Source organism: Eriocheir sinensis, chromosome 42 (genome assembly GCF_024679095.1).
Source record: "Eriocheir sinensis breed Jianghai 21 chromosome 42, ASM2467909v1, whole genome shotgun sequence".
In the NCBI taxonomy this organism is placed as follows: Eukaryota; Metazoa; Arthropoda; class Malacostraca; order Decapoda; family Varunidae; genus Eriocheir; species Eriocheir sinensis.
In genome coordinates this window covers 3,589,674-3,614,950 of record NC_066550.1, presented here as the reverse complement: position 1 = coordinate 3,614,950, position 25,277 = coordinate 3,589,674, and the positions used below count along the sequence as shown (strand labels likewise).

Here is a 25,277-nt window from a genome sequence, read left to right as displayed (position 1 = left end):
GGCGGCGGCACAACACGGTGAGCTGGGGCGTGGGGGGGGGGACCGCTTGGCGAAGCCATGCCAGACGTTGACTCCTGGAATGTTACATCGTGGGCACTTTCATGTCGAGGTGTCTGGCGCAGGCGGGGAGGAAGATTCTGACGTAGAGGCGGCGCCAGCAGCCGTAGTAGGTGGGGATGGAGGGCGATACGGGCAGGAACGGCTGGCATGGCAGGCAGCGCCCCACGCACACTTCTCCGGGGCAAAGCAGTACCGTGATATATGTCCGATACCCCAGCACTTGAAGCAGCAAGGCTGCTCGTCCTTCATCCTCCGCAGCTCACAGGGTGGGAGGCAAGGGAGGAAACTGAAGCTGACATCTGGTGGGGGTGGGTCTTGGAGGCTCCATGTGACAACTAGCCGGTTGATGGGTGTCCAATTTTGATGAAAGTGACGAACGGTCTTTCAACCGAGTCCTGAACATCGAGGAACAAAGACAGGAACTCCCCATTCGTGACCCTGTGAATGATGTCTTCACGTCGTCGTGCATTATAGACAAAACGGGAAGTAACCGCAGCCATCTTGACTTCAGACAACTCCCGATCGAGGCGAAACGTGTTGGTAACGTCAGACAGCCACCGAAGCTACATTTCAACTGTTGGGACGTCTCTAAAGTGAAACTTGACGTATTCGGTCCTTGGGGCAAAAGCTGGAGGGACATTTGCTGGCTGAGGTGTCTTTTGAGGATAAAGGCGGGGGAGGGACTTTTAAGGAGCCTTGGGGTGAATTGTGTGGTTGGGCCTGGATGTTTTGGTAGCGCTAAGCGATGATTTGCTGTTAGTGTCCGAGCCGTGGTCCATGGGGCGCTTGGAGGAGGGGAAGGCCAGGGAGACATGGTTGGGCGATGCAGCATAGGAGGATCCGCATCGTGTGTCAAGGCCAAGTGGAGGCAGTGTTCTTCAGACATGGCATCCTCATCGCTGAGTGCCAAGTCTCTTTCAACCTCAGCGAGGTAGTCAGGTCCCGAATATTCCATATCGCCTCCGCGATGTGGAACAGTTCAGTGCGTTGGCATCTTCCAACAGAGGGGGTGAAGTGACGTGGGCATGACGGAGGTGAACGTCACACTCCGAGTACTGCGCATGCGCAGTACTATATATATATATATATATATATATATATATATATATATATATATATATATATATATATATATATATATATAGACACACATATATATATATATATATATATATATATATATATATATATATATATATATATATATATATATATATATATATATATATATATATATATATATATATATATATATATATATATATATATATATATATATATATATATATATATATATATATATATATATATATATATATATATATATAGATATATACACGTCTCTGCATATTGCGCCGGTAGGCTTGCTTGAGAGGCCTGGATGGTATTCAGCCCCAGCCCGTCATGGCGCAGGCAAGTGTTTATAGTGGCGCCGTCTTCTCTTGGCTCATGCTGCCTCCCGGAACTCGTTCTTGATTCTTGTACGGTTTCCTCTAGAATCCGGGTTAATAGGTGGTCTTCAGGACAGCATGTGGGTAGTTTTAAGCCACTCGGCGGTGACTGAAAAATCCGAGGTGGTAGCGTGGGGATTTGAACCCGCGTCGTCCATCACGCGGTGAATGTGGGCCCAGCACGCTATCACTTCAGCCACCGCCTACCCAAATATATATATATATATATATATATATATATATATATATATATATATATATATATATATATATATACATATATAGCAGAGGAGACAGTGCAAGGGCGTAAAAAAAAATAATGAAAAAAAGTCCGCTACTTACTGCTCCTGAATAGAGTGGCCAAAAAAATAAATCTGTTTCGGGAGGAGAGGTGTGCTGATACATTCTTCTTGAAAGAGTTCAAGTCGTACTCAATTTCGGGAGGAGAGGTGTCCTGATACATTCCTCTTAAAAGAGTTCAAGTCGTAGGCAGGAGGAAATACAGATGAGGGAAGATCGTTCCAAAGTTTACCAGCGTGAGGGATGAAAGAGTGAAGATGCTGGTTAACTCTTGCATAAGGGGTTTGAACAGTATGGGGATGAGCTTGATCAGAAAGTCATGTGAGGCGAGGCCGCAGGAGTGGGGGAGGCATGCAGTTAGCAAGTTCAGAAGAGCAGTCAGCGTGAAAATATCGATAGAAGATAGAAAGAGAGGCAACACCTTGGCGGAATTTAAGAGGTAGAAGACTATCAGTAAGAGGAGGAGAGCTGATGAGACGAAGAGCCTTAGACTCCACTCCGTTCAGAAGAGCTGTGTGAGTGGAGCCCCCCCACACGTGAGATGCATACTCCATACGAGGGCGGACAAGGCCCCTGTATATGGATAGCAATTGTGCGGGAGAGAATAACTGTCGGAGACGATACAGAACGCCCAACCTCGAGGAAGCTGATTTAGTGAGAGAGGAGATGTGAAGTTTCCAATTAAGATTTTGAGTTAAGGATAGACCGAGGATATTTAGTGTTGAAGAGGGTGACAGCTGAGTGTCGTCGAAGAATAGGGGATAGGTGTTTGGAAGATTGTGTCGAGTTGATAGGTGGAGAAATTGAGTTTTTGTGGCATTGAAGGACACAAGGTTCCTTCTACCCCAATCGGAAATGATAGCAAGGTCTGAAGTTAAGCGTTTTGCAGCCTCCAGTCTGGAGTCATGTACTACCTGTTGTGATGGTCTTCTATTGAAAGAAGTTGAATAATGCAGAGTGGAGTCTTCGGCGTATGAGTGAACAGGACAGTTTGTTATGGAAAGAAGTTCATTGATGAATAACAGGAAGAGAGTGGGTGATAGGACAGAGCCCTGTGGAACACCACTGCTGATAGGTTTAGGGGAAGAACAGTGACCATCTACCACCTCAGAGATAGAACGGCCGGAGAGGAAACTGGAGATAAAGGAACAGAGAGAGGAATAGAATCCGAAAGAGTGCAGTTTAGAAAGCAAATACTTGTGCCAGACTATCGAAGGCTTTCGATATGTCTAGCGCAACTGGGAAAGTTTCACCAAAACGGCTAAGAGAGGATGACCAAGAGTCAGTTAAGAGAGCAAGAAGATCGCCAGTAGATCGCCCCTTACGGAACCCATACTGGCGATCAGATAGAAGGTTAGAAGTGGAAAGGTACTTTTGAATCTTCCGGTTAAGGATTGATTCAAAAGCTTTAGATAGACAGGAAAGTAAAGCTATAGGGCGGTAGTTTGAGGGATTGGAACGGTCACCCTTCTTAGGAACAGGCTGTACGAAGGCGTCCTTCCAACAGGAAGGAAATGTAGATGTTGATAGGCAGAGACGAAAGAGTTTGACCAGGCAGGGTGTCAGCACGGAAGCACAGTTTTTAAAGACAATAGGTGGCACTCCATCAGGTTCATAAGCCTTTTGAGAGTTGAAGACAGAGAGGGCATAGTAAACATCATTAGGAAGAATCTTAATAATAGGCATGAAGAAGTCAGAGGGGGGATGAGTAGGAGGAATATGCCCAGAATCTTCCAGGGTGGAGTCCTTACAGAAGGTTTGAGCGAAGAGTTCAGCCTTAGAGACAGATGAGACGGCAGTGCTGCCGTCAGGGTTAAGGAGAGGAGGGAAAGAGGAAGAAGTGAAATTGGAGGAGATATTTTTGGCTAGATGCCAGAAGTCACGGGAAGAATTAGAGAAAGCAAGGTTTTGGCATTTTCTATGAATGAAGGAGTTTTTGGTAAGTCGGAGAATAGATTTGGCACGATTCCGGGCAGAAATATGAAGATGATGGTTGGCAAGAGTGCGAAGGCTCTGGTACCTTTTGTGAGCTGCCTCTCTATCTTTAATAGCACGAGAACAAGCATGATTAAACCAAGTCTTTTTAGCATGTGGAGTAAAGAAAGAACGTGGAATGTTTGCTTCCATTCCAGAGACAATCACCTCTGTGATGCGCTGGGCACACACAGAGGGGTCTCCTGGAAGCAGTAATCATTCCATGGGAAATCGGAAAAGTACATCCTCAGGTCGTCCCACCGAGCTGAGGCAAAATGCCAGAGGTGGGTCCAGAGGGTGTACCGGAGCGATAGGACAGGATACAGAAATAAGGTTATGATCGGAGGAGCCCAACGGAGAGAACAGTTTGACAGAGTAAGCAGAAAGGTTAGAGGTAAGGAAGAAATCTAGTATGTTGGGGCTGTCTCCAAGACTGTCGGGAATACGTGTAGGGTGCTGAACCAACTGCTCTAGGTCATTGAGGAGGGCAAAGTTGTAGGCTTGTTCACCAGGCTGGTCAGTGAAAGAGGATGAAAGCAAAAGCTGTTGGTGAACATTGAAATCTCCCAAGATGGAGATTTCAGCGAAGGTCAAGATGTGCTCCACTTTAGAAGTCAAATAGTCAAAGAATTTTACATAGTTAGTAGAGTTAGGTGAGGGATAAACAGCACAGATGTATTTAGTAGTAGAATGACAATGAAGTCTTAGCCAGATGGTGGAAAATTCCGAGGAGTCAAGGTCATGGGCACGAGAGCAAGTGATGTCGTTGAGCACGTAGGCGCAACATCCAGCTTTGGATTGAAATTTATGATAGAGATAGTAGGAGGGAACAGAGTAGAGATTACTGTCAATAGCCTCAGAAACCTGTGTTTCGTGAGGAAGAAAAGGTGAAGTTTAGGGGAGGAGAGATGATGTTCCACAATGAAAATTAGAACGAAGACCGCGAATGTTGCAGAAATTATATATATATATATATATATATATATATATATATATATATATATATATATATATATATATATATATATATATATATATTTATATGTCACCTTATAGATGAAGGCCCAACTCTAATATGGTATCTTGTGGTTATGCTACATTCTTCACCTCAGCTGATCTTTTAAAATCTGTACATGCCCGAGGGATGCCATGTCGAGAACTGCTAAGAGAGTGGCGCACTATCCAACCGTGTAGCAAACGCATCTTTGACAGATACACAGTATCGTAGCCGTAACGAATGACCGTGAAAAGAACAGTCAACGAGAAATCTTCGGCATTGCATCATATTTGAAACAGCCTACCACACATTCATTCTCATATCCTTGTGTCCTGATCCATCACAATGAAACTAGTAATGGTTACATACTTATGTAGACATCCAAAAATGTTAGAATCGGTGCAGAGGAAGATAGCAAAGATGATTCACTGGTTAAAAACTTGCCATACAATGACATAAATAAACTTGCATTCTCTAGAAAGGCAAAGGGCGTGAGGCGACTTTGTCGAGGCTTATAAATGGATGAAATCTTTATTAAGGGTGATATTAATAAGATCCTGATGATAAGAAAGCTTAGTAGGACATGTAGTTAATGGTTTAAATGGATACATTTTAGATTCAACAAGGATATCGGCAAGAGCTGATATACAAATGGAGTGGTGGATAATTTGAGCAGGCTTAGGAGTCATGTAGTTCGTGTAAGTACGATACACACCTTAAAAATAAATTAGATAAATTCATGGACAGCGATGTTGGGTGGGGTTAGGTTCACAAGGGTTGCCTTGTATAGGACTGTCGGTCTCTAGCAGACTCCTTATGTTCTCCCTTTCTCTCGTTTTACCATACAGGTCAGTCTGAGGGCATGGAGATGAGTGTTTATCAGTGGTCACGCCAAGAAGGAAGGGAGTCCGCTCACTAATTAAAAGGCGTCCAGGTGAATCATGCTGCAGGTGCTGAGAGTGAGGCTGCAGGAGACGCCCACGTTGTTACTGTACCAGCAAGAGAACACCTCCGTAAACATTGCTGACCCAGAGGCGACCACCTACGTGAAGGATTGGCAGGTCTATTTGCAGGTGTGTGTGTGTGTGTGTGTGTGTGTGTGTGTGTGTGTGTGTGTGTGTGTGTGTGTGTGTGTGGCATTCACCTCTGAAGGACTCAAGATCGCCAGCCATTATTCTGCTTCAAGCTTCATAGGTGGTGGCTGAGTGGTCAGCGCGGGCGTCATGGAGAACCCAAGCTCGAGTCCCACCCACCGCTACAAGCTGACAATTTCCATTCATCGCCGAGTGGACTAAGACTATCCACATCCTGTCCTTAAAATTCTTAAGACACCAGATTCTCAATAAAGAGGATCAAAGATGAGCTCCGGGATAGAGCATGAGCCAAGCCAGATGTCCCTACTATAAACACTTGCCTGCACCATAAAGGGCTGGGGCAGACCACCAGGCCCCAACAACAAAAACAAAAGAAAAGACTGCCGACGCAGTAGGCGCAACGTACAAAAAAAAAAAAATAGTGACGAATCTCTGGGTATCGTTGAAGCCTCATATCACACCTTAACACACCCGGGAGACGGGACAGAACTTTCTGCTAACTGCCGGTACCCATTTATTGCTAATTGGACAAAGGCACAGAGGAAAGGGGCCTGCACCTCCATCTCCATTTCGACCGGGATTCGAAACTGAAGCTACGGTTGAGAGCCGAGCGCTCTAACGACGAAAATACGGTGTACCCTTCCGATTTGAGTAACTGTAAGGCTCATTAGACGATCTCTGGGTACTGTCGGGACCTCACACACCACACACCCCATCCCCCTTGCTCAAGGGGGAACAGTAACCACTCCTAGTCAGCAGAAAACACCCGGCCTGAGCGGGGGCTCGAACCGCCGCATGTCAGGCCGTGAAGCCTGGCAGCGCAGCACTTTACCGACTAAGCTATCAGTGAGGAAGTGTGTGTGTGTGTGTGTGTGTGTGATGGATGGGTGTGTGAACGTGGCTGTTGGTGGGATGGTGTGGATGTCTGTGTGTGTATCTATTTACCTAGTTGTCTCTTTATATCTACTTTTATGCAAGTTAGCATTAATGTCGTTTATGTTCTTTGTTTGCACCATCTTTTCGTCCAATTAATTTCAAACATGACTGCTTGTATCTGGAAAACTAAATATATTGTCATTACTACCACCTATAGAGTTAACTTTGTGTTCACTAGTTTTTGTTCTCCCATTATCTTTACTCAGAGAATCCTTCCTGTCAATCTTTTCTAGTCTTATTGCTGCCTTAAACACCATTGTTCAGTTTCCTCTCTCTCTCTCTCTCTCTCTCTCTCTCTTCACTTATTGTCTATTTCAAAATATCTAAACTCTCATCACACGAAACCTGTGCAAGTTTGGCGAAATATTCTCCGTACTCTTTCAAACTACCGTAGATGCTTCTGCTGTCTACAGTAACCAGGTGACAGATACATACTAAAGCAATGATTGTGTCAACGACTGTCAATATCTTAAAAACATCCTCACAACTTTCATATAAGAGCTACTCATATTTTTCAACAATCAGTGTCTCTTGTAATCTTGCTCATATGCCTTTCTGGTGATACTTTGTTTTGTATTATCACTGCCAAGTCGATTTCTTCTTTAAATTTGTTCATTAATTGTTTCCCATTTCATAGTTCCATCTGTGTCTTACTCTCATGAATATCGATAACATGACACTTCATGACATTGAACTCCACCTTTTAAGGTTTTAATTTTATTCCCTGATGACGTTTTTCTACCAAATTTGATGATATGCAATGCATTTCACCAATTTTCCTTAATTTCCAGGGAAGTCCTTTATGTGCTAACTGAAAATGTTTCTTTAGATTTAGGTATATACAATGAAGCCAACCTTCTCTTTCTTGAATTTAATCTATCACTTAAAAAAAAAAACGTGGTGAATTTGTGGCGGCCAAATATCTCCCCCAAAGTGCAAATTGCCTTTTCGCGGTAAAAGCTATACCCATACCAATAGCCTCACCTCTTTCCCAAATAATTTCCTTACACTGCAAATTACACTGGTTAGGAACACTCATATATAATAGAAAGGGTCTTTCTTATCACCGATCTTATAATTATATCGGGATTAGCCTATACTTCACCCTCCCTCCCCCCCGACACGCACTCATTCCTCATTTTCACGACAGAAGCGACAGACGGGTCAGGTACGCACAAGGATGGTCACCTGCCAGACGGTGCCAAAGTATTACGTGGACAAGCTCAGCCAAAAGTCAGCCGTGGAAAGAAAGGTGAGATACACGTATACTGTGTGTGTGTGTGTGTGTAATATATATATATATATATATATATATATATATATATATATATATATATATATATATATATATATATATATATATATATATATATATAAAATACAGTTCTGCGAATACGCTCAGCGAAAAAAAGTGGAGCCGAAGCGAATGCGCTGTTTATGCGGCGAAAACACAGATGCAATTTGCAAGAAAGAAAACAAAGCGCTTGAGAATATTAATGTTGGAAATATTTTATTTCTCTTTAAAACAGCATACCTATAAAACGAAACAAGAACACAAGCTAAATTGAATTTCGTGAACACATTCATTCATTTTTTCCTTTATACCTTACAGATGTAAAAGGAAACTGTAGAAGTTGAATTTTATCTGCAAGAGCATATTCATTCATGTTTCCACGAACCCCTAAAAACACTCATGAGAACCCGATTGATCTATTTTGGCCGTTGGAAATTTAACATATGTATATAAAACTTAACTGTAAAAAAAAAAAAAGTTGATTTATTGAGCACATTCATTTTAAAGGAATTCTTAAATGAATAACTCAAACCTGCCATGAATGATAATACGAGAAGTAGGGCATTTTTTTTTTACAGCAAGAAGAACCTCAAAGGCAATAATAATAAGTGAGGAAAAAACAGCCCGCTAATCGCTGCTCCTATAAAAGAGAAAAGTAAAGTGGCCAAAAGAGAGGTATATTTCGGGTGGAAAGGTGTCTTAATACTCTCCTCTTGAAAGAAATTTTGTAGAGCTGTTATTATCCGCTGCTGCCACAAAAATAAATATCTATGCAATCTGCTCAGGTGGCAGCTTGTTGGGAGGCCAGAACCATTACATTATCACTGCGTCTCAGGCGGATAATAGGATAATATGAGATATGCTGCGAGGAAGATCTTACGCACCTGTTCCACTGTTGTCAGGTCCCAGCTGCTCATCCTCACCCTTATCAGAAATGTCTCCAGGAAGTTGAAATAATGGAACGGAGGTACCAAACTTGTAAACGACGGCATTGTTATTTTGCGTCTGTGTGTATGTTCCATCCTTTGATTGCTCTTTGATGTTTTGCCTTCGCTCAATGCTTCTGGCAAACATGATCTTCAAGCCTTCATTCAGATGCTCAGTGTTCTTCATAGCGTCTATCAGATTATTCAAATGTGTTAAAAAGTATAGATGTTCGGCTTGTGGTGGCGGACAATGGCTTTCAGTCTGTTGTAATACGACTCGACATAAGTATTTGCTCCACGAGCAAAATCGAAGACAGAAAGCATTTCCGGAGAGACTTTTCCAATCCAGTAGTCTGTTATATAGGTTTTGAATGCAGTGATCTGTACCTGGGAATGCTCATTTACGTTAAATTTTCTTGGAACAAAGAGTTAATTGCTTCATGCATCCGATTGACTGGGACATAACATAGTGTCATGATTGTAATGACTCATTTAATAAACCGCCTGTTGTTCTTGTACACTTAAGTTAGCTCCAGTTTCTGAATTTTCCGGGACAGGTTTTGTGAAAAGTGGAACTGATTCCCACTAAACCGAACCTGTGGTCACCAAGACCGAATTCCTTTACCATTAATATGACTGGAGCCCTAAAAGAATTGTGACTCGCTGCCTTACGTGGTGTAGGAAGTAGATTAGAACCCTGTAGGAATTATGACATAATAGATTGTTGTGTGTAGGAGATATGTTGTATCCCTGAAAGAAATATGTCACTATTCTTAAAATTCCTTAAGTTGTAGATGTGACGTGTAGGAAATGTGTCATAGGAAATTTGGCGCACATCCGTGAGAAGCATAGTATTTCCATCTCGTTAACGCCGCGGAACAGGATAAAGTGCTGTACTCTAGCAAAGGAATGATTAGACAGTCCCCCATTCGTAAAGAAATAGCGCCATTTTTTTATCGTTTTAATGAAACATTTCTCTGAAGACAGCCCAGGCCGTAAAAGATGAGTAACACTGCAGAGCACTAAACCACCCCGAGTTGTGTCTTCTTTCCCTAATTTTGATTAATCATTTTCTCCTTTGGACGTACCAAACCCTGAGGACGGGTTGGTGCGCCCTTAACCTTAGTCCTCCCACATGTTTGCCGTATGTAGCGTCCCTGTAAGGTTGGGAGACGGGAGTCATGAAGGTTGAGCTATGCCGTAGTCGTGTGCTGCGGCTAGCAATATACCTCTTTGGCCCCTTATTCGGGCGGCCTCTTCTGGTTTGGAGAGAGCAATCGACTAGTGTGGGTGGCCATGAGCCAAGCGGCCATCACTGTGTCAGGTGGCTGCCACGTGTACTCTCCTGCTACCCCTGGGGCTGTTGGGCTTATAAGCCCAACGCTGAGCCTCCACTTGTAGTGTGGTGGTTGGGGGCGCAGGAGATCGAACCTCTCAACATGAATGTATGGCATCTAGTACTTTTGATAGGTCTGGTCTTGGCAGGAGAGCTTCCCTGACCCGAAAACACCCACCCCTCTTCTCCTGAGGACCGCCAAGGTGGTGTAGACAAAACACGAGCTTGTCGAGCCAGGTCCGGGGTTAATCTCTGGCGGGCTCTCCGTGTGGGTGCCTGGAACGTCCTGACCCTCTCGGGTGATCAGCGACTACCCCATCTGTCAGCTGAGCTCAGGAGGCTGAGAGTGCATAAGTGGGGCTCTCCGAGACAGAGACCTGGCAATGGAGAGGTCAGTAGAGAGGGTTATACCTAATACTGGTCAGGCCAGAGCGATGGTGCTCGTAACAAGGGAGTACCTATAACCATTTCTAGCCGATTGCAGTACTCTGTCGTTGGTGTTACTCCGGTTGATGAGCGTATGATGCTGGTGAGGTTGAAGCACACTTTAGGCTTCATATCTCTTATTGCGGTGTACACCCCTACTGAAATGTGAGGACTTTAGGAGAAAGAGATGTTCTACGCCAAGCTTGACTCTATAGTTGACCAGTGCCCCCACGCAATACACTCATTGTCTTGGGCAACTTCAATGCAGTTACTGGAACAGAAAGAGATTGCTACGAGTTATGTGTTGGTCCCCACGGCTCTGACCCCAGAAACGTAAGGAGTTTTCTTCCTCTGAACTTTGCAAAGTCCAGAAGGCATATGATTGCTGATTCCTGGTTCCTGAGACGCGTGCCTCGCCGCTGGATTTTTTTTTTTTTTTTTTTTTTTTTACGTCGCGGCCTATTGCGCCGGTAGGCTTGTTCCCGGTGGATCCTGATGGTCGGTCCAAGGCTTCTTTCCGGTGGGTCCTGATGGTCGGCCCAGCCCGTTCTGGCGCAGGCGAGTGTTTATAGTGGCGCCATCTTGCATTGGCTCATGCTGCCCTCCCGGAGCTCATCTTTAATCCTAGAATCTAGAGTCCGGGTTGATAGGTGGTCTTCTGGACAGCATGTGGGTAGTTTTAAGCCACTCGGCGGCGGCTGAAAAATCCCAGCTTGGTGGCACCGGTCGGGGATTGAACTCGCGTCCTCCTGGACGCGGGGCCGTCTTGCTATCCTTCCAGCCACCGCCTATGTTATGGTATAGCAATGTTGGTGGTGTGGTAAAGGAGATCGATCACATCCTTTATAATACTCGTTAGAGGATCCTCCGCTCTAACTGTAGGGTTTTCCTGAGTGCTGAGATTTTTAATACCGACCACAGACTTGTTGCAAAACTGAGGATACTCATCAGCATTTTTAAGAGCCAGCCCCCAAGGGTTTCATATTGAGAAACTGAGGGACCGGCGTGCGCTTGAGAGTATGCAGTGGGAGTCTCAAATTGGTTTGAAGTGCTTGGTACTTTGGAGGACCCTGGAGAGTTGTGGGATACCCTAAAACGTGAAACTCTCAAAGCTGCTGAGAAGTGCATTGGTGAGCGCCTCAGGTCTAGAAATGGTGTTGCCTCCAGAGACACTGGAGAATATGGAAGAGAGTCGTGCTGCCAGGCTGGCTGGGAACTCGGAGCGATACAGGACTCTGTCACTAAGGACTAGAACCCTTCTGAGGATGGATAAGGAAAGGTACGATAGAGATCTCGCTAAGGATGTCGAGAGTTGTCTAGATGCCAACGACCTTAGACCTGCCTTTCGAGCTCTGAAGAAGCTCTACTCCAAATCCACTTCTCAGATGAGTACTATCCGAACGGCTGATGGGCAGATAGTATAAGAGAAGGATTGGTACAGGGCTCGTTGGGTCGAGTACTTTGGACAGTTATACACGGCAGGGAACCCAATAGATGTAACTCCACCCTCTCTTACGGAAGTGAGAGAGGCTGTGAGGAAGTTTTAGTGTAGAAAGGCAGCTGGGATCTATGATATCAGCTCAGAATTGTTAAAAGCTGGGGGTGAAGCCATGATCCGTGGGTTGCATTCGGTCCTGTCTGCCATGTGGCAGTCTGGTGCCATTCCTCTTTACTGTAAAGGGGGATTGGTATCACTTATTGTATTAAAGTGTGATTGTTACAAGTCCCAGAGAAACACACGTAAGTTACGATGATTGAAAGAATACTGCAAGCTTCTTCGGCCAAAAGACATGATTGGTGGTGACACCCGCTGGCTGGCAACTCTGAATATACCCCGTTTTCGTGGTATTACACTGCTCAGTGTGCCAGGCACGGTGCTCGCTCATCTGCTGCTGATGCGAATTCGATCTCATCTGTTAATATTTCAGAGACCCGAGCAATCCGGGTTCACCCCCGGCCTCAACAATTGACCGGATCCTAGCACTTCGCGTCCTCATGGAACGCCGACGCAAGTTTCGACAGGGGTTGCTCGCAGCCTATGTCGATCTCAAGAAGGCTTTTGACTCAGTGCATCGTGAGGCACTCTGGGATATTCTGCGGATCCGTGGGATTCCTGCAAGGATTATTGACCTGATGACTGGCCTTTACTCTGGGACTGAGAGTGCTGTGAAGTGTGGGGGAGGCGTTTCCGGCTTCTTCCCTGTTAATTCAGGAGTGAGGCAGGGGTGCGTCCTTGCTCCATCACTTTTCAACACTTGCATGGACTGGGTATTAGGCAAAGTTGCTGATCAAAGTCGTTGCAGAGCATATGTTGCTGCCATCAAGGTCACTGATCTTGTTTTTGCTGATGATGCAGAATCGCGGAATCGCTGGAGGTTATGGTGATGGCTCTCGAAGTACTGCATGAGGAGACGAAGCCTTTGAGACTGAAGGTTTTCTGGGGCAAAACCGAAGTCCACTCGTTTGGAGGCTTACTGGATGACACAGTTCAGTCTGTTAACGTATGTAGTGAAAATGTCGAGGTCCCAAAAAGCTTCACATACCTTGGTAGCGTAGTGCACAACAATGTTGGGTCCCACCAGGAACTCACTCGACAGATTTTGCTGGCCCACGGTGTTATGGACTCGCTCAATACGAGTATATGGCGTTGTCGATATTTATGCAGGCGGAGACGTGCTCTCGTGCTCCTATCTTACTGTATGGCTGTGAGACATGAACACTGAAAAAAGTACTTGAAGAGGCGTGTCGATGCTTTTGGTACCAAATGCCTTCGCAGGATCATTGGGTATCGCTGGAATGGCTTCGTGTCGAACTAGCGACTACTCCGTGAAACTTAATCGAGGCCTGTTACCAGATTAGTCCGTGAACGCCAACTCCGGCTATATGGGCAAGTGGACGTCGATCCTGCTCACAGGGTTGTTTCTGTACGAGACAACCATGAGTAGAGGAGACGCCCTCGAAGCTCATGGCTTTATTTTTTTTTTACATCAAAGGATGCGGCTCAAGGGCAACAAAAAGAGTACAAAAAGAAGCCCGCCACTCGCCGCTCCTACAAAAGTAAAAAGTAAAGAGTAATCAAAAGAGAGGTCAATTTCGGGTGGAGAGGTGTCTTGATACACTCTTCTTGGAAGAGGTCAAGTCATAGGCAGGAGGAAATACAGACGAAGGAAGACTGTTCCAAAGTTTACCAGTGAAGGGGATGAAAGAATGGAGATGCTGGTATAGGGATGAGCATGAGTAGAAAGTCGTGTGCAGCGGGGCCGCGGGAGGGGGGGAGGCATGCAGTTAGTAAGTTTAAAAGAGCAGTCAGCATGAAAATATCGATAGAAGATAGAAAGAGAAGCAACATGGCGGCGGAATTTAAGAGGTAGAAGGCTGTCAGTAAGAGGAGGAGAGCTGATGAGACGAAGAGCCTTAGACTCCACCCTGTCCAGAAGAGCTGTGTGAGTGGAGCCCCCCACACGTGAAATGCATACTCCATACGAGGGCGAACAAGGCCCCTATATATGGAAAGCATCTGTACGAGGGGGGAAGAACTGGCGGAGACGATACAGAACGTCCAATCTCGAGGAAGCTGATCTAGTAAGAGAGGAGATGTGAAGTTTCCAGTTGAGATTTTGAGCTAAGGATAGAACGAGGATATTTAGTGTTGAAAAGGTGACAGCTGGGTGTTGTCGAGGAATAGGGGATAGGTTTTTGGCAGATTGTGTCGAGTTGACAGGTGGAGAAATTGGGTTTTTGAGGCATTGAAGGACACAAGGTTCCTTTTACCCCAAACGGAAATGATAGCAAGGTCTGAGGTTAAGCGTTCAGCAGCCTCCAGTCTGGAGTCTTGTAATTCCTGTTGAGAGGGTCTTCTGTTGAAAGAATTTGAATAATGCAGAGTGGAGTCATCAGCGTATGAGTGGATAGGACAGTTTGTTATGGAAAAAGATCATTGATGAATAACAGGAAGAGAGTGGGTGATAGGACAGAACCCTGTGGAACACCACAGTTGATAGGTTTAGGCAAGTCAGCCGATCATGACGGGAGGGACTTGGGATAGACACAGCAGCTGCGTGGGAGCTTACTCGGGGGGGACAGCCGGGAGTATGGACGGCGAGTGAGTGAAGCGACGCGTCCCCAGGCGTATGCTCCTCATAATTTAGTTAGTAAAAGACGATAAAGACGAGAGAGACTTGGGATGGACAGGGCAGCTGCGTGGAGCTTACTCGGGGGGGACAGGCGGGAGTATGGACGGCGAGTGAGTGAAGCGACGCACCCCCAGGCGTATGCTCCTCATAAGTTAGTTAGTAAAAGACGTTAAAGATGTTTTCATTATTATTTTAATTTAAAAATATTATAATGAATTTTTTTTCAATAAATTTTGTTAAATGTGAGAAAAAAATATCATCGCCTATTCTTTACTTCCTTATTCAACACACTATTGGCCTTGTCTTTATCATATTTGCTCCTTCCTGCCTTCCTCCAACAGGAGACGGGCAGCTGGGCGACGCAGTGGGATATGCATGATGAGTACGAGAGGATCAAAGCCAGGGGTGAGTTTAAGCAGAATCCCTAACCAGCGTCAACTGTCTCCTGCTTCGCCTTCTTGTATGCGTATTCATTCTTTGCTTTGTGCGATTCTTATTTTCTTTCTCTTTCTTTGCTTCTATCACCATTTTTTGCTTTTCAACCCTAAAATATTTATGTCTTCAGCCTTCCCGTGGCCCCGCTTCATACGATTTTCTACTCTTGCACTCTTCCAATTCCCCCCTTTTTTTTTTTTTTTACAACAAAGGAGACAGCTCAAGGGCACACAAAAAAAGGAAACAATAATAAAAAAAAGCCCGCTACTCGCTGCTCCCCCAAAAAAGAATCAAAAGACGTGGCCGAAAGAAACGTCAATTTCGGGAGGAGAGGTGTCCTGATACCCTCCTCTTGAAAGAGTTCAAGTCGTAGGCAGGAGGAAATACAGATGAAGGAAGATTGTTCCAGAGTTTACCAGCGTGAGGGATGAAAGAGTGATGTTGGTTAACTCTTGCATAAGGGGTTTGGACAGTATAGGGATGAGCATGAGTAGATAGTCGTGTGCAGCGGGGCCACGGGAGGGGGGGAGGCATGCAGTTAGCAAGTTCAGAAGAGCAGTCAGCGTGGAAATATCGATAGAAGATACAAAGAGAGGCAACATCGCGACGGAATTTAAGAGGTAGAAGACTATCAGTAGGAGGAGGAGAGCTGATGAGACGAAGAGCCTTAGACTCCACTCTGTCCAGAAGAGCTGTGTGCGTGGAGCCCCCCACACGTGAAATGCATACTCCATACGAAGGCGCACAAGGCCCCTGTATATGGATAGCAACTGCGCGGGGGAGAAGAACTGGCGGAGACGATACAGAACGCCCAACCTCGAGGAAGCTGATTTAGCGAGAGAGGAGATGTGAAGTTTCTTTTTTTTTTTTTTTTTTTTTACGTCGCGGTATATAGCGCCGGTAGGCTTTTTCCCGGTGGGGCCTGATGGTCGGCCCAAGGCTTCTTCCCGGTAGGTCCTGATGGTCGGTTCTGGCGCAGGCGAGTGTTTATAGTGGCGCCATCTTGCATTGGCTCATGCTGCCCTCCCGGAGCTCATCTTTAATCCTAGAATCTAGAGTCCGGGTTGATAGGTGGTCTTCTGGACAGCATGTGGGTAGTTTTAAGCCACTCGGCGGCGGCTAAAAAATCCCAGCTTGGTGGCACCGGGCGGGGATTGAACTCGCGTCCTCCTGAACGCGGTGGTGTTACTCTGTCGATTCAGCCACCGCCTTTTGAGTTAAGGATAGACCGAGGATGTTTAGTGTTGAAGATGGTGACAGCTGAGTGCTGTCGAAGAATAGGGGATAGGTGTTTGGAAGATTGTGTCGAGTTGATAGGTGGAGAAATTGAGTTTTTGAGGCATTGAAGGACACAAGGTTCCTTCTGCCCCAATCGGAAATGATAGCAAGGTCTGAGGTTAAGCGTTCTGCAGCCTCCAGTCTAGAGTCGTGTACTTCCTGTTGGGATGGCCTTCTATTGAAAGAAGTTGAATAATGCAGAGTGGAGTCGTCGGCGTATGAGTGGACAGGAGAGTTTGTTATGGAAAGAAGATCATTGATGAATAACAGGAAGAGAGTGGAGTGGGTGATAGGACAGAGCCCTGTGGAACACCACTGCTGATAGGTTTAGGGGAAGAACAGTGACCGTTCTACTCATGCTCATCCCTATACTGTCCAAACCCCTTATGCAAGAGTTAACCAGCATCTTCACTCTTTCATCCCTCACGCTGGTAAACTCTGGAACAATCTTCCTTCATCTGTATTTCCTCCTGCCTACGACTTGAACTCTTTCAAGAGGAGGGTATCAGGACACCTCTCCTCCCGAAACTGACTTATCTTTCGGCCACCTCTTTGGATTCTTTTTAGGAGCAGCGAGTAGCGGGCTTTTTTTTTTTTATTAATTTTTACTTTTTTGTGCCCTTGAGCTGTCTCCTTTGCTGTAAAAAAAAAAAAAAAAAAAAAAAAAAATCGCAGAGATAGAACGGCCGGAAAGGAAACTGGAGATAAAGGAACAGAGAGAGGGATAGACTCCGAAAGAGGGCAGTTTAGAAAACAAAGACTGGTGCCAGACTCTATCGAAGGCTTTCGATATGTCTATCGCAACAGAGAAAGTTTCACCGAATCGGCAGGACTTAACCAGCATCATTATTATTTTATCACTTTCGCTGGATATTAATAAAAGAACCTTCTTTGTCAGTATTTTCTCCTGCCAACGACAAACTCTTTCAAGATCACAATCTCAATAAACTTCTCCAAACGAAATTGGTTCTCCTCTGTCCAGTTGTGTAGTAATCAATTTTAATATATATATATATATATATATATATATATATATATATATATATATATATATATATATATATATATATATATATATATATATATATATATATATATATATATATCAACAAACCCTTGTGCCAGGAATCGAACCCGTACTTTCTGAATAGAAATCAAGGCGCATATAACCATGCCACCTGATGAGCTAAAAGACTTTATAGCTCATCAGGTGGCATGGTTGGTATGCGCCTTGATTTCTATTCAGAAAGTACGGGTTCGATTCCTAACAAGTGGTTTGTGAGATATATTTTCTGTCGGTTAAAGACAGTTCCTTGATATATATACCACGGCGTTGTGTCGTCTGGGATTGATTAAAATTCTTTCCGACTGCCCTGAGCGTGAGCGGACTTCTTTACCTTTCATTCCTCGTAAGAGGTGGGGCGTCAGGTTGGCTGCTTAAATGCAACCTCTGGCGTGAAGTCTTTAGCTCATCAGGTGGCATGGTTGGTATGCTTTGATTTATATTCAAAAGTAGGTTCGATTCCTGGCACAAGTGGTTTGTTGAGATATATATATATATATATATATATATATATATATATATATATATATATATATATATATATATATATTTATATATATATATATATAACTGTCTTTAACTGACAGATATATATATATATATATATATATATATATATATATATATATATATATATATATATATATATATATATATATATATATATATATATATATATATATATATATATATATATATATATATATATATGGGGGGGGGTTCTTGAAAAGGTCTGGACTTCTGAAGATCTCGAAGATTCTCAGCAATAAAAAAATAGAAACTAAAATATCTGAAAATTGAGTTTTCAGACTCACAGCTCCTTCTCGTCTTTATTTCGACCGATCACACTCTCATAGGAAAAGCAAAAAACTGCTGTATCGTACTCTTAAAATTTTATTTAACACAACAAGGAAAACTCTGCTGGAAATGAGGACTAATTAATTAATCCAGGTACACAGCTACCTAGCTAACTGTCTTAAAATACCTTAGGCAAGAACACTATATTTATGGGCGCGCCTGAAGCCCGCCTGGATGCCACGTGGCCTAACGCCCACGCTGAAATCCTCCTGCCGCCTCTCGTAACCTCTCAGCAACACGCCTCTCGTAACCTCCTAGGGGTTCCTGACCTGAAGCACACAGTCGCGGTGACTTGTGGATGCCTGCAGGAGGTAGGAAGACCCACCATGATGAAAAACGTGGAGCGGGAGGTAGTGAAGCACGTCCGACGCGATCGAGGTCACACACCCCAGGAAGAACTGACCCGGACGTTCGCTGGGTCGCGCGCCCTGGCTTGCCCGGCGGCCAAGATGCCAGCACTCGCCACAACTGACATCTCTTGCTCTGATTAACACTTAATCTAACGCCCTTACGGCTATGGGTTATTATTTATTAATAACCTAACACCATGCACTAAGTAATAGTGGGTCATGCACCCCAAAATATTTCAGCATCGGCAGCAATAGGCGATAATATTATTTGAATAAGCTCCGCCCACTCTTGCTCTTGCTGTACATATGACCCGTTGGAGAGTAAGAAAATGGAAAATTCCACTCGGCTATTTCTTGGAATGAGGAGTTCATGACAATATTCGTTTAATATTTTCTCTCTCTTCTTTGTTTTCTTAATATTCGTATTTTACATACTTTCCTATATATAATATTAATATGATGATTCCACTCTGCATTACTCAACTTCTTTTAATAGAAGACCCACCCTACAGGAACTTAACGACTCGAGGCTGGAGGTTGCAGAACGCTTTGGCTCAGACCTTACTATTATTTTCGATTGGGGCAAGAGGAACTTGGTGTCCTTCAACGCCTCAAAAACACAGTTTCTCCACCTATCCACTCGACACAGTCTTCCAAACAACTATCCTCTATTCTTTGACAACACCCAGCTATCACCTTCCTCAACACTAAACATCCTCGGTCTATCCTTAACTCAAAATCTCAACTGGAAACTTCATATCTCATCTCTTACCAAATCAGCTTCCTCTAGGCTGGGCGTTCTGTACCGTCTCCGCCAGTTCTTCTCCCCCGCACAGTTGCTGTCCATATACAGGGGCCTTATCCGCCCTCGTATGGAGTATGCATCTCATGTGTAGGGGGGCTCCACTCACACAGCTCTTCTGGACAGAGTGGAGTCTAAGGCTCTTCGTCTCATCAGCTCTCCTCCTCATACTGATAGTCTTCTACCTCATAAATTCCGCCGCAATGTTGCCTCTCTTTCTATCTTCTATCGATATTTCCACGCTGACTGCTCTTCTGAACTTGCTAACTGCATGCCTCCCCCCCTCCCGCGGCCCCGCTGCACTCGACTTTCTACTCATGCTCATCCCTATACTGTCCAAACCCCTTATGCAAGAGTTAACCAGCATCATCACTCTTTCATCCCTCACGCTGGTAAACGCTGGAACAATCTTCCTTCATCTGTATTTCCTCCTGCCTACGACTTGAACTCTTTCAAGAGGAGGGTATCAGGACATCTCTCCTCCCGTATTTGACCTTGCTTTCGGCCACCTCTTTTGTTTCTTTTTTAGGAGCAGCGAGTAGCGGGCTTTTTTTTTATTATTGTTTTCTTTTTTGTGTGTGCCCTTGAGCTGCCTCCTTTGTTGTAAAAAAAATATATATATTATGTGTTCTTGATTTTCTTAACTGTTTTATGTGTCATTGTGCTTCCTCCTTCTCTCTACAAGCGCGGCGGTTGTCCAAACAGAATGATGGTTCGCAACGAAGACGGCCGCAAGCTCACTCCCAGGTGTACATCGGCGACGTAAAAGCGACCAAGAAGGTGAGCTGGAATCGTACCTGTAGTAATAAAATGATCAACATTTACGCCACCACTGTTAGCTATCTCTAATTCATTTGTAATCTTTCCAATGGTTACTTTTGGTCACTTTATGTTTACCCAGCCTATTTCTGTCTTTCTATGATTTATTGCTCTGGGTTAGTCTAGGCTAGATTAAATTATGTTGGGTTAATTTATGTTATTATTTAGGTATAACTTATGGGTACAGGTTAGTGTGACATTATGACTTCAGAGTTTGAATATATGTCTTTCTACATCAATGAACAATTGTATTGAAGATGTAATTGTTTTCCCTGAGAAAGACAGAAAGAAAAAGGTCAATGCAACAACACTGAAATATTAACGGTAACGGTTATGATAAAGTAACGGCAAACAATGCAACGCCAATGAACATGAGTATCAATTATGAGAATAATAACAACTACAAAAACATTAATAATAACGACAACAAAATACAAACACTACACCAAAGAGAAAAGACAACAACAACAACAACAACAACAACAACAACAACAACAACAACGACAAAAGTAAATATACACATCAATAACAACAATACCCAGTGTTTGTCTTTCTTATTTTTCAAACTTACCATCCATTTTCCTTCAATATATCTTCAAACGGCCATATTACAGGTTGACCGCGATCATCTTCGGCTCCCTAAAGAGTTCGTTTAGGTAGGAAGGATAGAGTCAACAAAGCCGGCATGACCAAAGTCACTTATATCAAGTCAAGTCACTGCCTTCAAAACTGTCAGGGGCGGTTTGGGGCGGAGCAGCTGGATGACGTCACTTGAATAAAAAAACGCGCCAGTTCACGGGTGACTAAAGTTGCGGCCGTGTGTGCACTTTGGATGTGCATGCTCGCCTTCTTTCACCGCGCGTTCAGGCAAGCCACTGACTTAAAAATATGCCTTTTTATTGTGCTATGCGTGACTGTAATTCCAATGCCTACAAACGGCGTTGTTAGGTGTGTGTGTGTGTGTGTGGGGGGGGGGGGGGGGGGTATGTTGAAGTGATTGATTTAAATTAGACCGCCTTTCTTCGTTTTCTCTAAATCCCAGTTTCTACATTCTCCAGTTTGGCACCAAGCAGCGTCACGCATAAGCCACGCCTCTGCCGTGTCTCCCACAAAGCTGCGTATGACTTGACTTGGTATAAGTGACTTTGGGCATGACAAGTCACCCATATCACGGGCCAGCGGCTGCTAGCCCTGTCGGGTACTGACCGATGCAATAAACAGATGAATATAATTTCCAAAATCATCGAAATTAACTTTTTCTTTCACACACAAAAGGTGGAGTTATTTTTAATAACGTAATTTTTTAATGATATTTAAATTGGCAATGCTCTATTTGTAGTTATTAATTGGGGGAAAATGATGGTAGGAGGTCTGAGGTTGACAGTTCTGATGATCTTGAACTTGTCAAATGGAGGAGCGCGCTGCCTGGCTCACTGAGTCTCATCAAATTAAGCTTTTGCATTCAATAAAGAAACCTAAACAAGCAATACAGGCAGATATTGTTTCTCTTCAAGTATGCGTAGGGCACCAGGGTTGGTGCGTAAAGCTGAGTAATGGCTGCGGAGAAGGACTGGCTACTCTTTTATGTCCCTAACTTTATTCTTACCCCTGTAACCCTCTGATTTTACAGTATGTATTGCCAGTAGTAGTAGTAGACGTAGAAGTAGTTGTAGTAGTAGTAGTTGTAGTAGAAGTAGGAGGAGGAGGAGGAAATTGACAAAACATAAAACATGGAAAAGCAGACAGCAGAAAGCCTGTTTTGCTCACTACTAGGCTGCCTGCTTCAGTGATTTAATTGATTCCTCAGCCACACTACGTAAAAAAATAAAGCTCTTTTGGACGTACGCGCGGTTGCGTTCAGCTCAACCTTGACGCAGCAAAGTGGCGATCAATGCGGTTTTTAAGGGAATTTTGTTTTCGCGCTGACTCCTTCAGGAAAACTTCCAATGGCGGACGACTTTGTTCGAAGGAGTTCGAGGGGAGGAAGAGGAGGAGGAGGAGGAACAAAAGTAGTAACAGTTGTAGTAGTTATTAGTGTTGTTATCGTGAGAGTGGCAATACAGGCAGTAACAGTAAATATCCAAAGTAATACACAACAGTGAAAATATAGCAACAACAATAACAAAAAGCAAAAATAAAAGCAACCCTACAACTCAACCCCTTTCCTTAGCTCTGCTTCCAGACGGGGAGTCATGACGGAGGTGATGGAGTTAGTGGAGGGGGAGGAGATGGTGGAAGTGGTCCAGCACGCGGGGTGGAGTCTGTCGGCCTGTTACGAGCACTAGGGTGGGTGGAACGTCAGTTGTCCTCTTCGAAGAACATACGACTGATGCATGAATTCATAAGCGGACAACACCAGGTGAAGGAACGTGAGTACAAGTGACGTCTCTCGTAGATGTGGGGGTGATATGCCGCAGTGGTTGCCAGTAATTCTCAGCTTTATTTTCCTTTTGTGTTTTCATTGTTTTTCGACCATAAAGGAGACCGGGGCTAGCTGGCCACAAGGTTAAGTTGGCACAGCTGCATTATCTCCATATTTGATGGTAGATGGCCTTGGTAGCCTTTATTTATCTTCTTTTTCGTTCATATCACCATAATCATTGCCATCATCACCATCATCATTATCATCATAACTATCATTATGTAATTAAAGGGAATCAACAGATTGACTATTAGTTTGCTGAATGGCCTGTATTCTGGGACTGACAGTGCTGTTAATTGTGTGTGTATGTGTGTGTGTGGGGTGCTTGTCCAGCTTCTTTTCCGTGGATGCAAAAGTGAGGCAGGGTTGTGTCCTTGTCGCATCTCTTTTCAACACTTGTATGGACTGGGTACTAGGCAGAGTTGTGGACGAGAGTCATTGTGGAGCATTCATTGGCAATAGCCCGGTCACTGACCTTGCTTTCGCCAATGATTCAGTAATCTTTGCGGAGTGGCTGGAAGTTCTGGTGTTGGCTCTGGAGAAACTGTGCGAGGAGGCAACCCCCTTGGGACTAAAGGCCTCCTGGACCAAGACCAAAGTAAACGTGTTTGGAGGCTTGCTGACTGAAACGGTACAGTCTATTCATGCGTGTGGCGAGGACATTGATGTCTCGGAAAATTTCATACCATGGAAGTGTCTACTCGGATACTACGTCTAATTTTCCACAAGTAGCTCACCATTTATTATTTTCCATTGAGAAGGTGGCTGGAGTACACAATGGGCTATTGCTACGGTAATGTAAAAACACACAAACCAGGCAACCAGCTCAGGCCCATATCACAAATTCCCACGCCCACCTATAACATTGCTAAGAAATTATGCGCAATCCTGACCCCTATACCCCGGACGCGTACACCTTGAAATCCTCGACAGATTCCCTCGACCTCCTGAAGGCCAAGGGTAGTTCCGGTATCGTCGTCTCCCTGGATGTAGAGGCACTCTTCACGAATGTGCCAGTCGACCGAGCCATCGATTATATCATGAACCGCATATACCACAACGACTCCACCCCCAACCTTGACATCCCAGAATAAGTAATGCGTGGGGTGCTCGAATGTTGCACCAAGGACCTTCATATGTCCACGCGGAATTATGTAGACACCAGCAAATCGACGGAGTGGCAATGGGCTCCCCGCTTGGTGTCCTCTTTGCTATTTTCTCCATTTAATTGAGGAAGAAACCTTCAAGAACACACATAAGCCTGATATATGCTGCAGATATATCGATATCTTTATCAAGACTGGAACAGAAGAAGACGCCGAACTACTGAGAACCCATGCCCAAAAGGCCTCGGGGCTCACCTTCACTGTAGAAAAAAGCACCAACGGCACCATGCCTTTCATGGATATACTAGTGAAGTAGGACGGCAACACCTTCAACACGGACGTTTTCACCAAGCCATCAAACCCGGGAAACTGCCTCAATGGAAAAAGTGAATGTTCTCCCCAAAATAAGGACGCTACGGTATATTCATGTCCTCTTTATTTCTCCTTTATTATTCCTTTTCATACTCATTATTTCATATACCTCCTCCTCCTCCTCCTTCCTTCGTCGCCCCTCTCCTCTTCCTCCTTTTCCTCCTCCTCCTAAACATCTTCTACTCGTGATCTTCTTCCACCCTCTTCTTCTTCTTTTTTCTTCTTCATATTTTTCTTTTTCATTTCATTTGTTTGCTTTTTCTCCTCCTCCATAGGCCGTAAGTTCAGCATGTCGTGTAACAAGGCGAGTACCCGGCTGTTGTGGCGCTATGACTCAAAGGCCACAAAGGAACAGCGTGTCAACAGCCTTACTTTCCTCAAGACGTCCCCGGTAAGTGTTTGTATAATGAGGAACCTGAAATAAAATAATATATAAAGTTGTTTTGGGGTAGGATTGCAGATTTAATTATGGTATCATTTCCGATTGGGGCAGGAGGAACCTGGTGTCCTTCACCTTCAACGCTTCAAAAACTCAATTTCTCCACCTATCAACTCGACACAATCTTTCAAACACCTATCCCCTATTCTTCGACAACACTCAGCTGTCACCTTCACTAAACATCCTAACTCAAAATCTTAACTGGAAACTTCACATCTCTTCTCTCACTAAATCAGCTTCCTCGAGGTTGGTCGTTCTGTATCTTCTCAGGCAGTTCTTTTCCCCCGCACAGTTGCGAACCATATACAATCAAACCATATGCATCTCACGTGTGGGGGCGGCTCCCTTTTGGACAGGATAGAGTAAGGGCCGATTTCACAGTCACTTTCGTTTGTATTGATCATTG

General features: G+C 44.3%; 1 protein-coding gene across 4 annotated transcripts in view; it reads left to right on the top strand.

Annotated features, from left to right (window-relative positions):
* LOC127009832 (dynein axonemal intermediate chain 4-like) overlaps positions 1–25,277 on the top strand; it is a 245,308-nt gene that overhangs the window by 57,107 nt on the left and 162,924 nt on the right. For all 4 annotated transcript variants that reach the window (XM_050883195.1, XM_050883194.1, XM_050883193.1 and 1 more), the window contains exons 2-7: positions 5,631–5,855; positions 7,963–8,064; positions 15,269–15,332; positions 20,399–20,493; positions 22,703–22,901; positions 24,708–24,823. In XM_050883195.1, coding sequence (XP_050739152.1) covers positions 5,724–5,855; positions 7,963–8,064; positions 15,269–15,332; positions 20,399–20,493; positions 22,703–22,901; positions 24,708–24,823 — 708 coding nt within the window. In that variant the 5' untranslated portion in view covers positions 5,631–5,723. The remainder of the gene's footprint in view (positions 1–5,630; positions 5,856–7,962; positions 8,065–15,268; positions 15,333–20,398; positions 20,494–22,702; positions 22,902–24,707; positions 24,824–25,277) is intronic.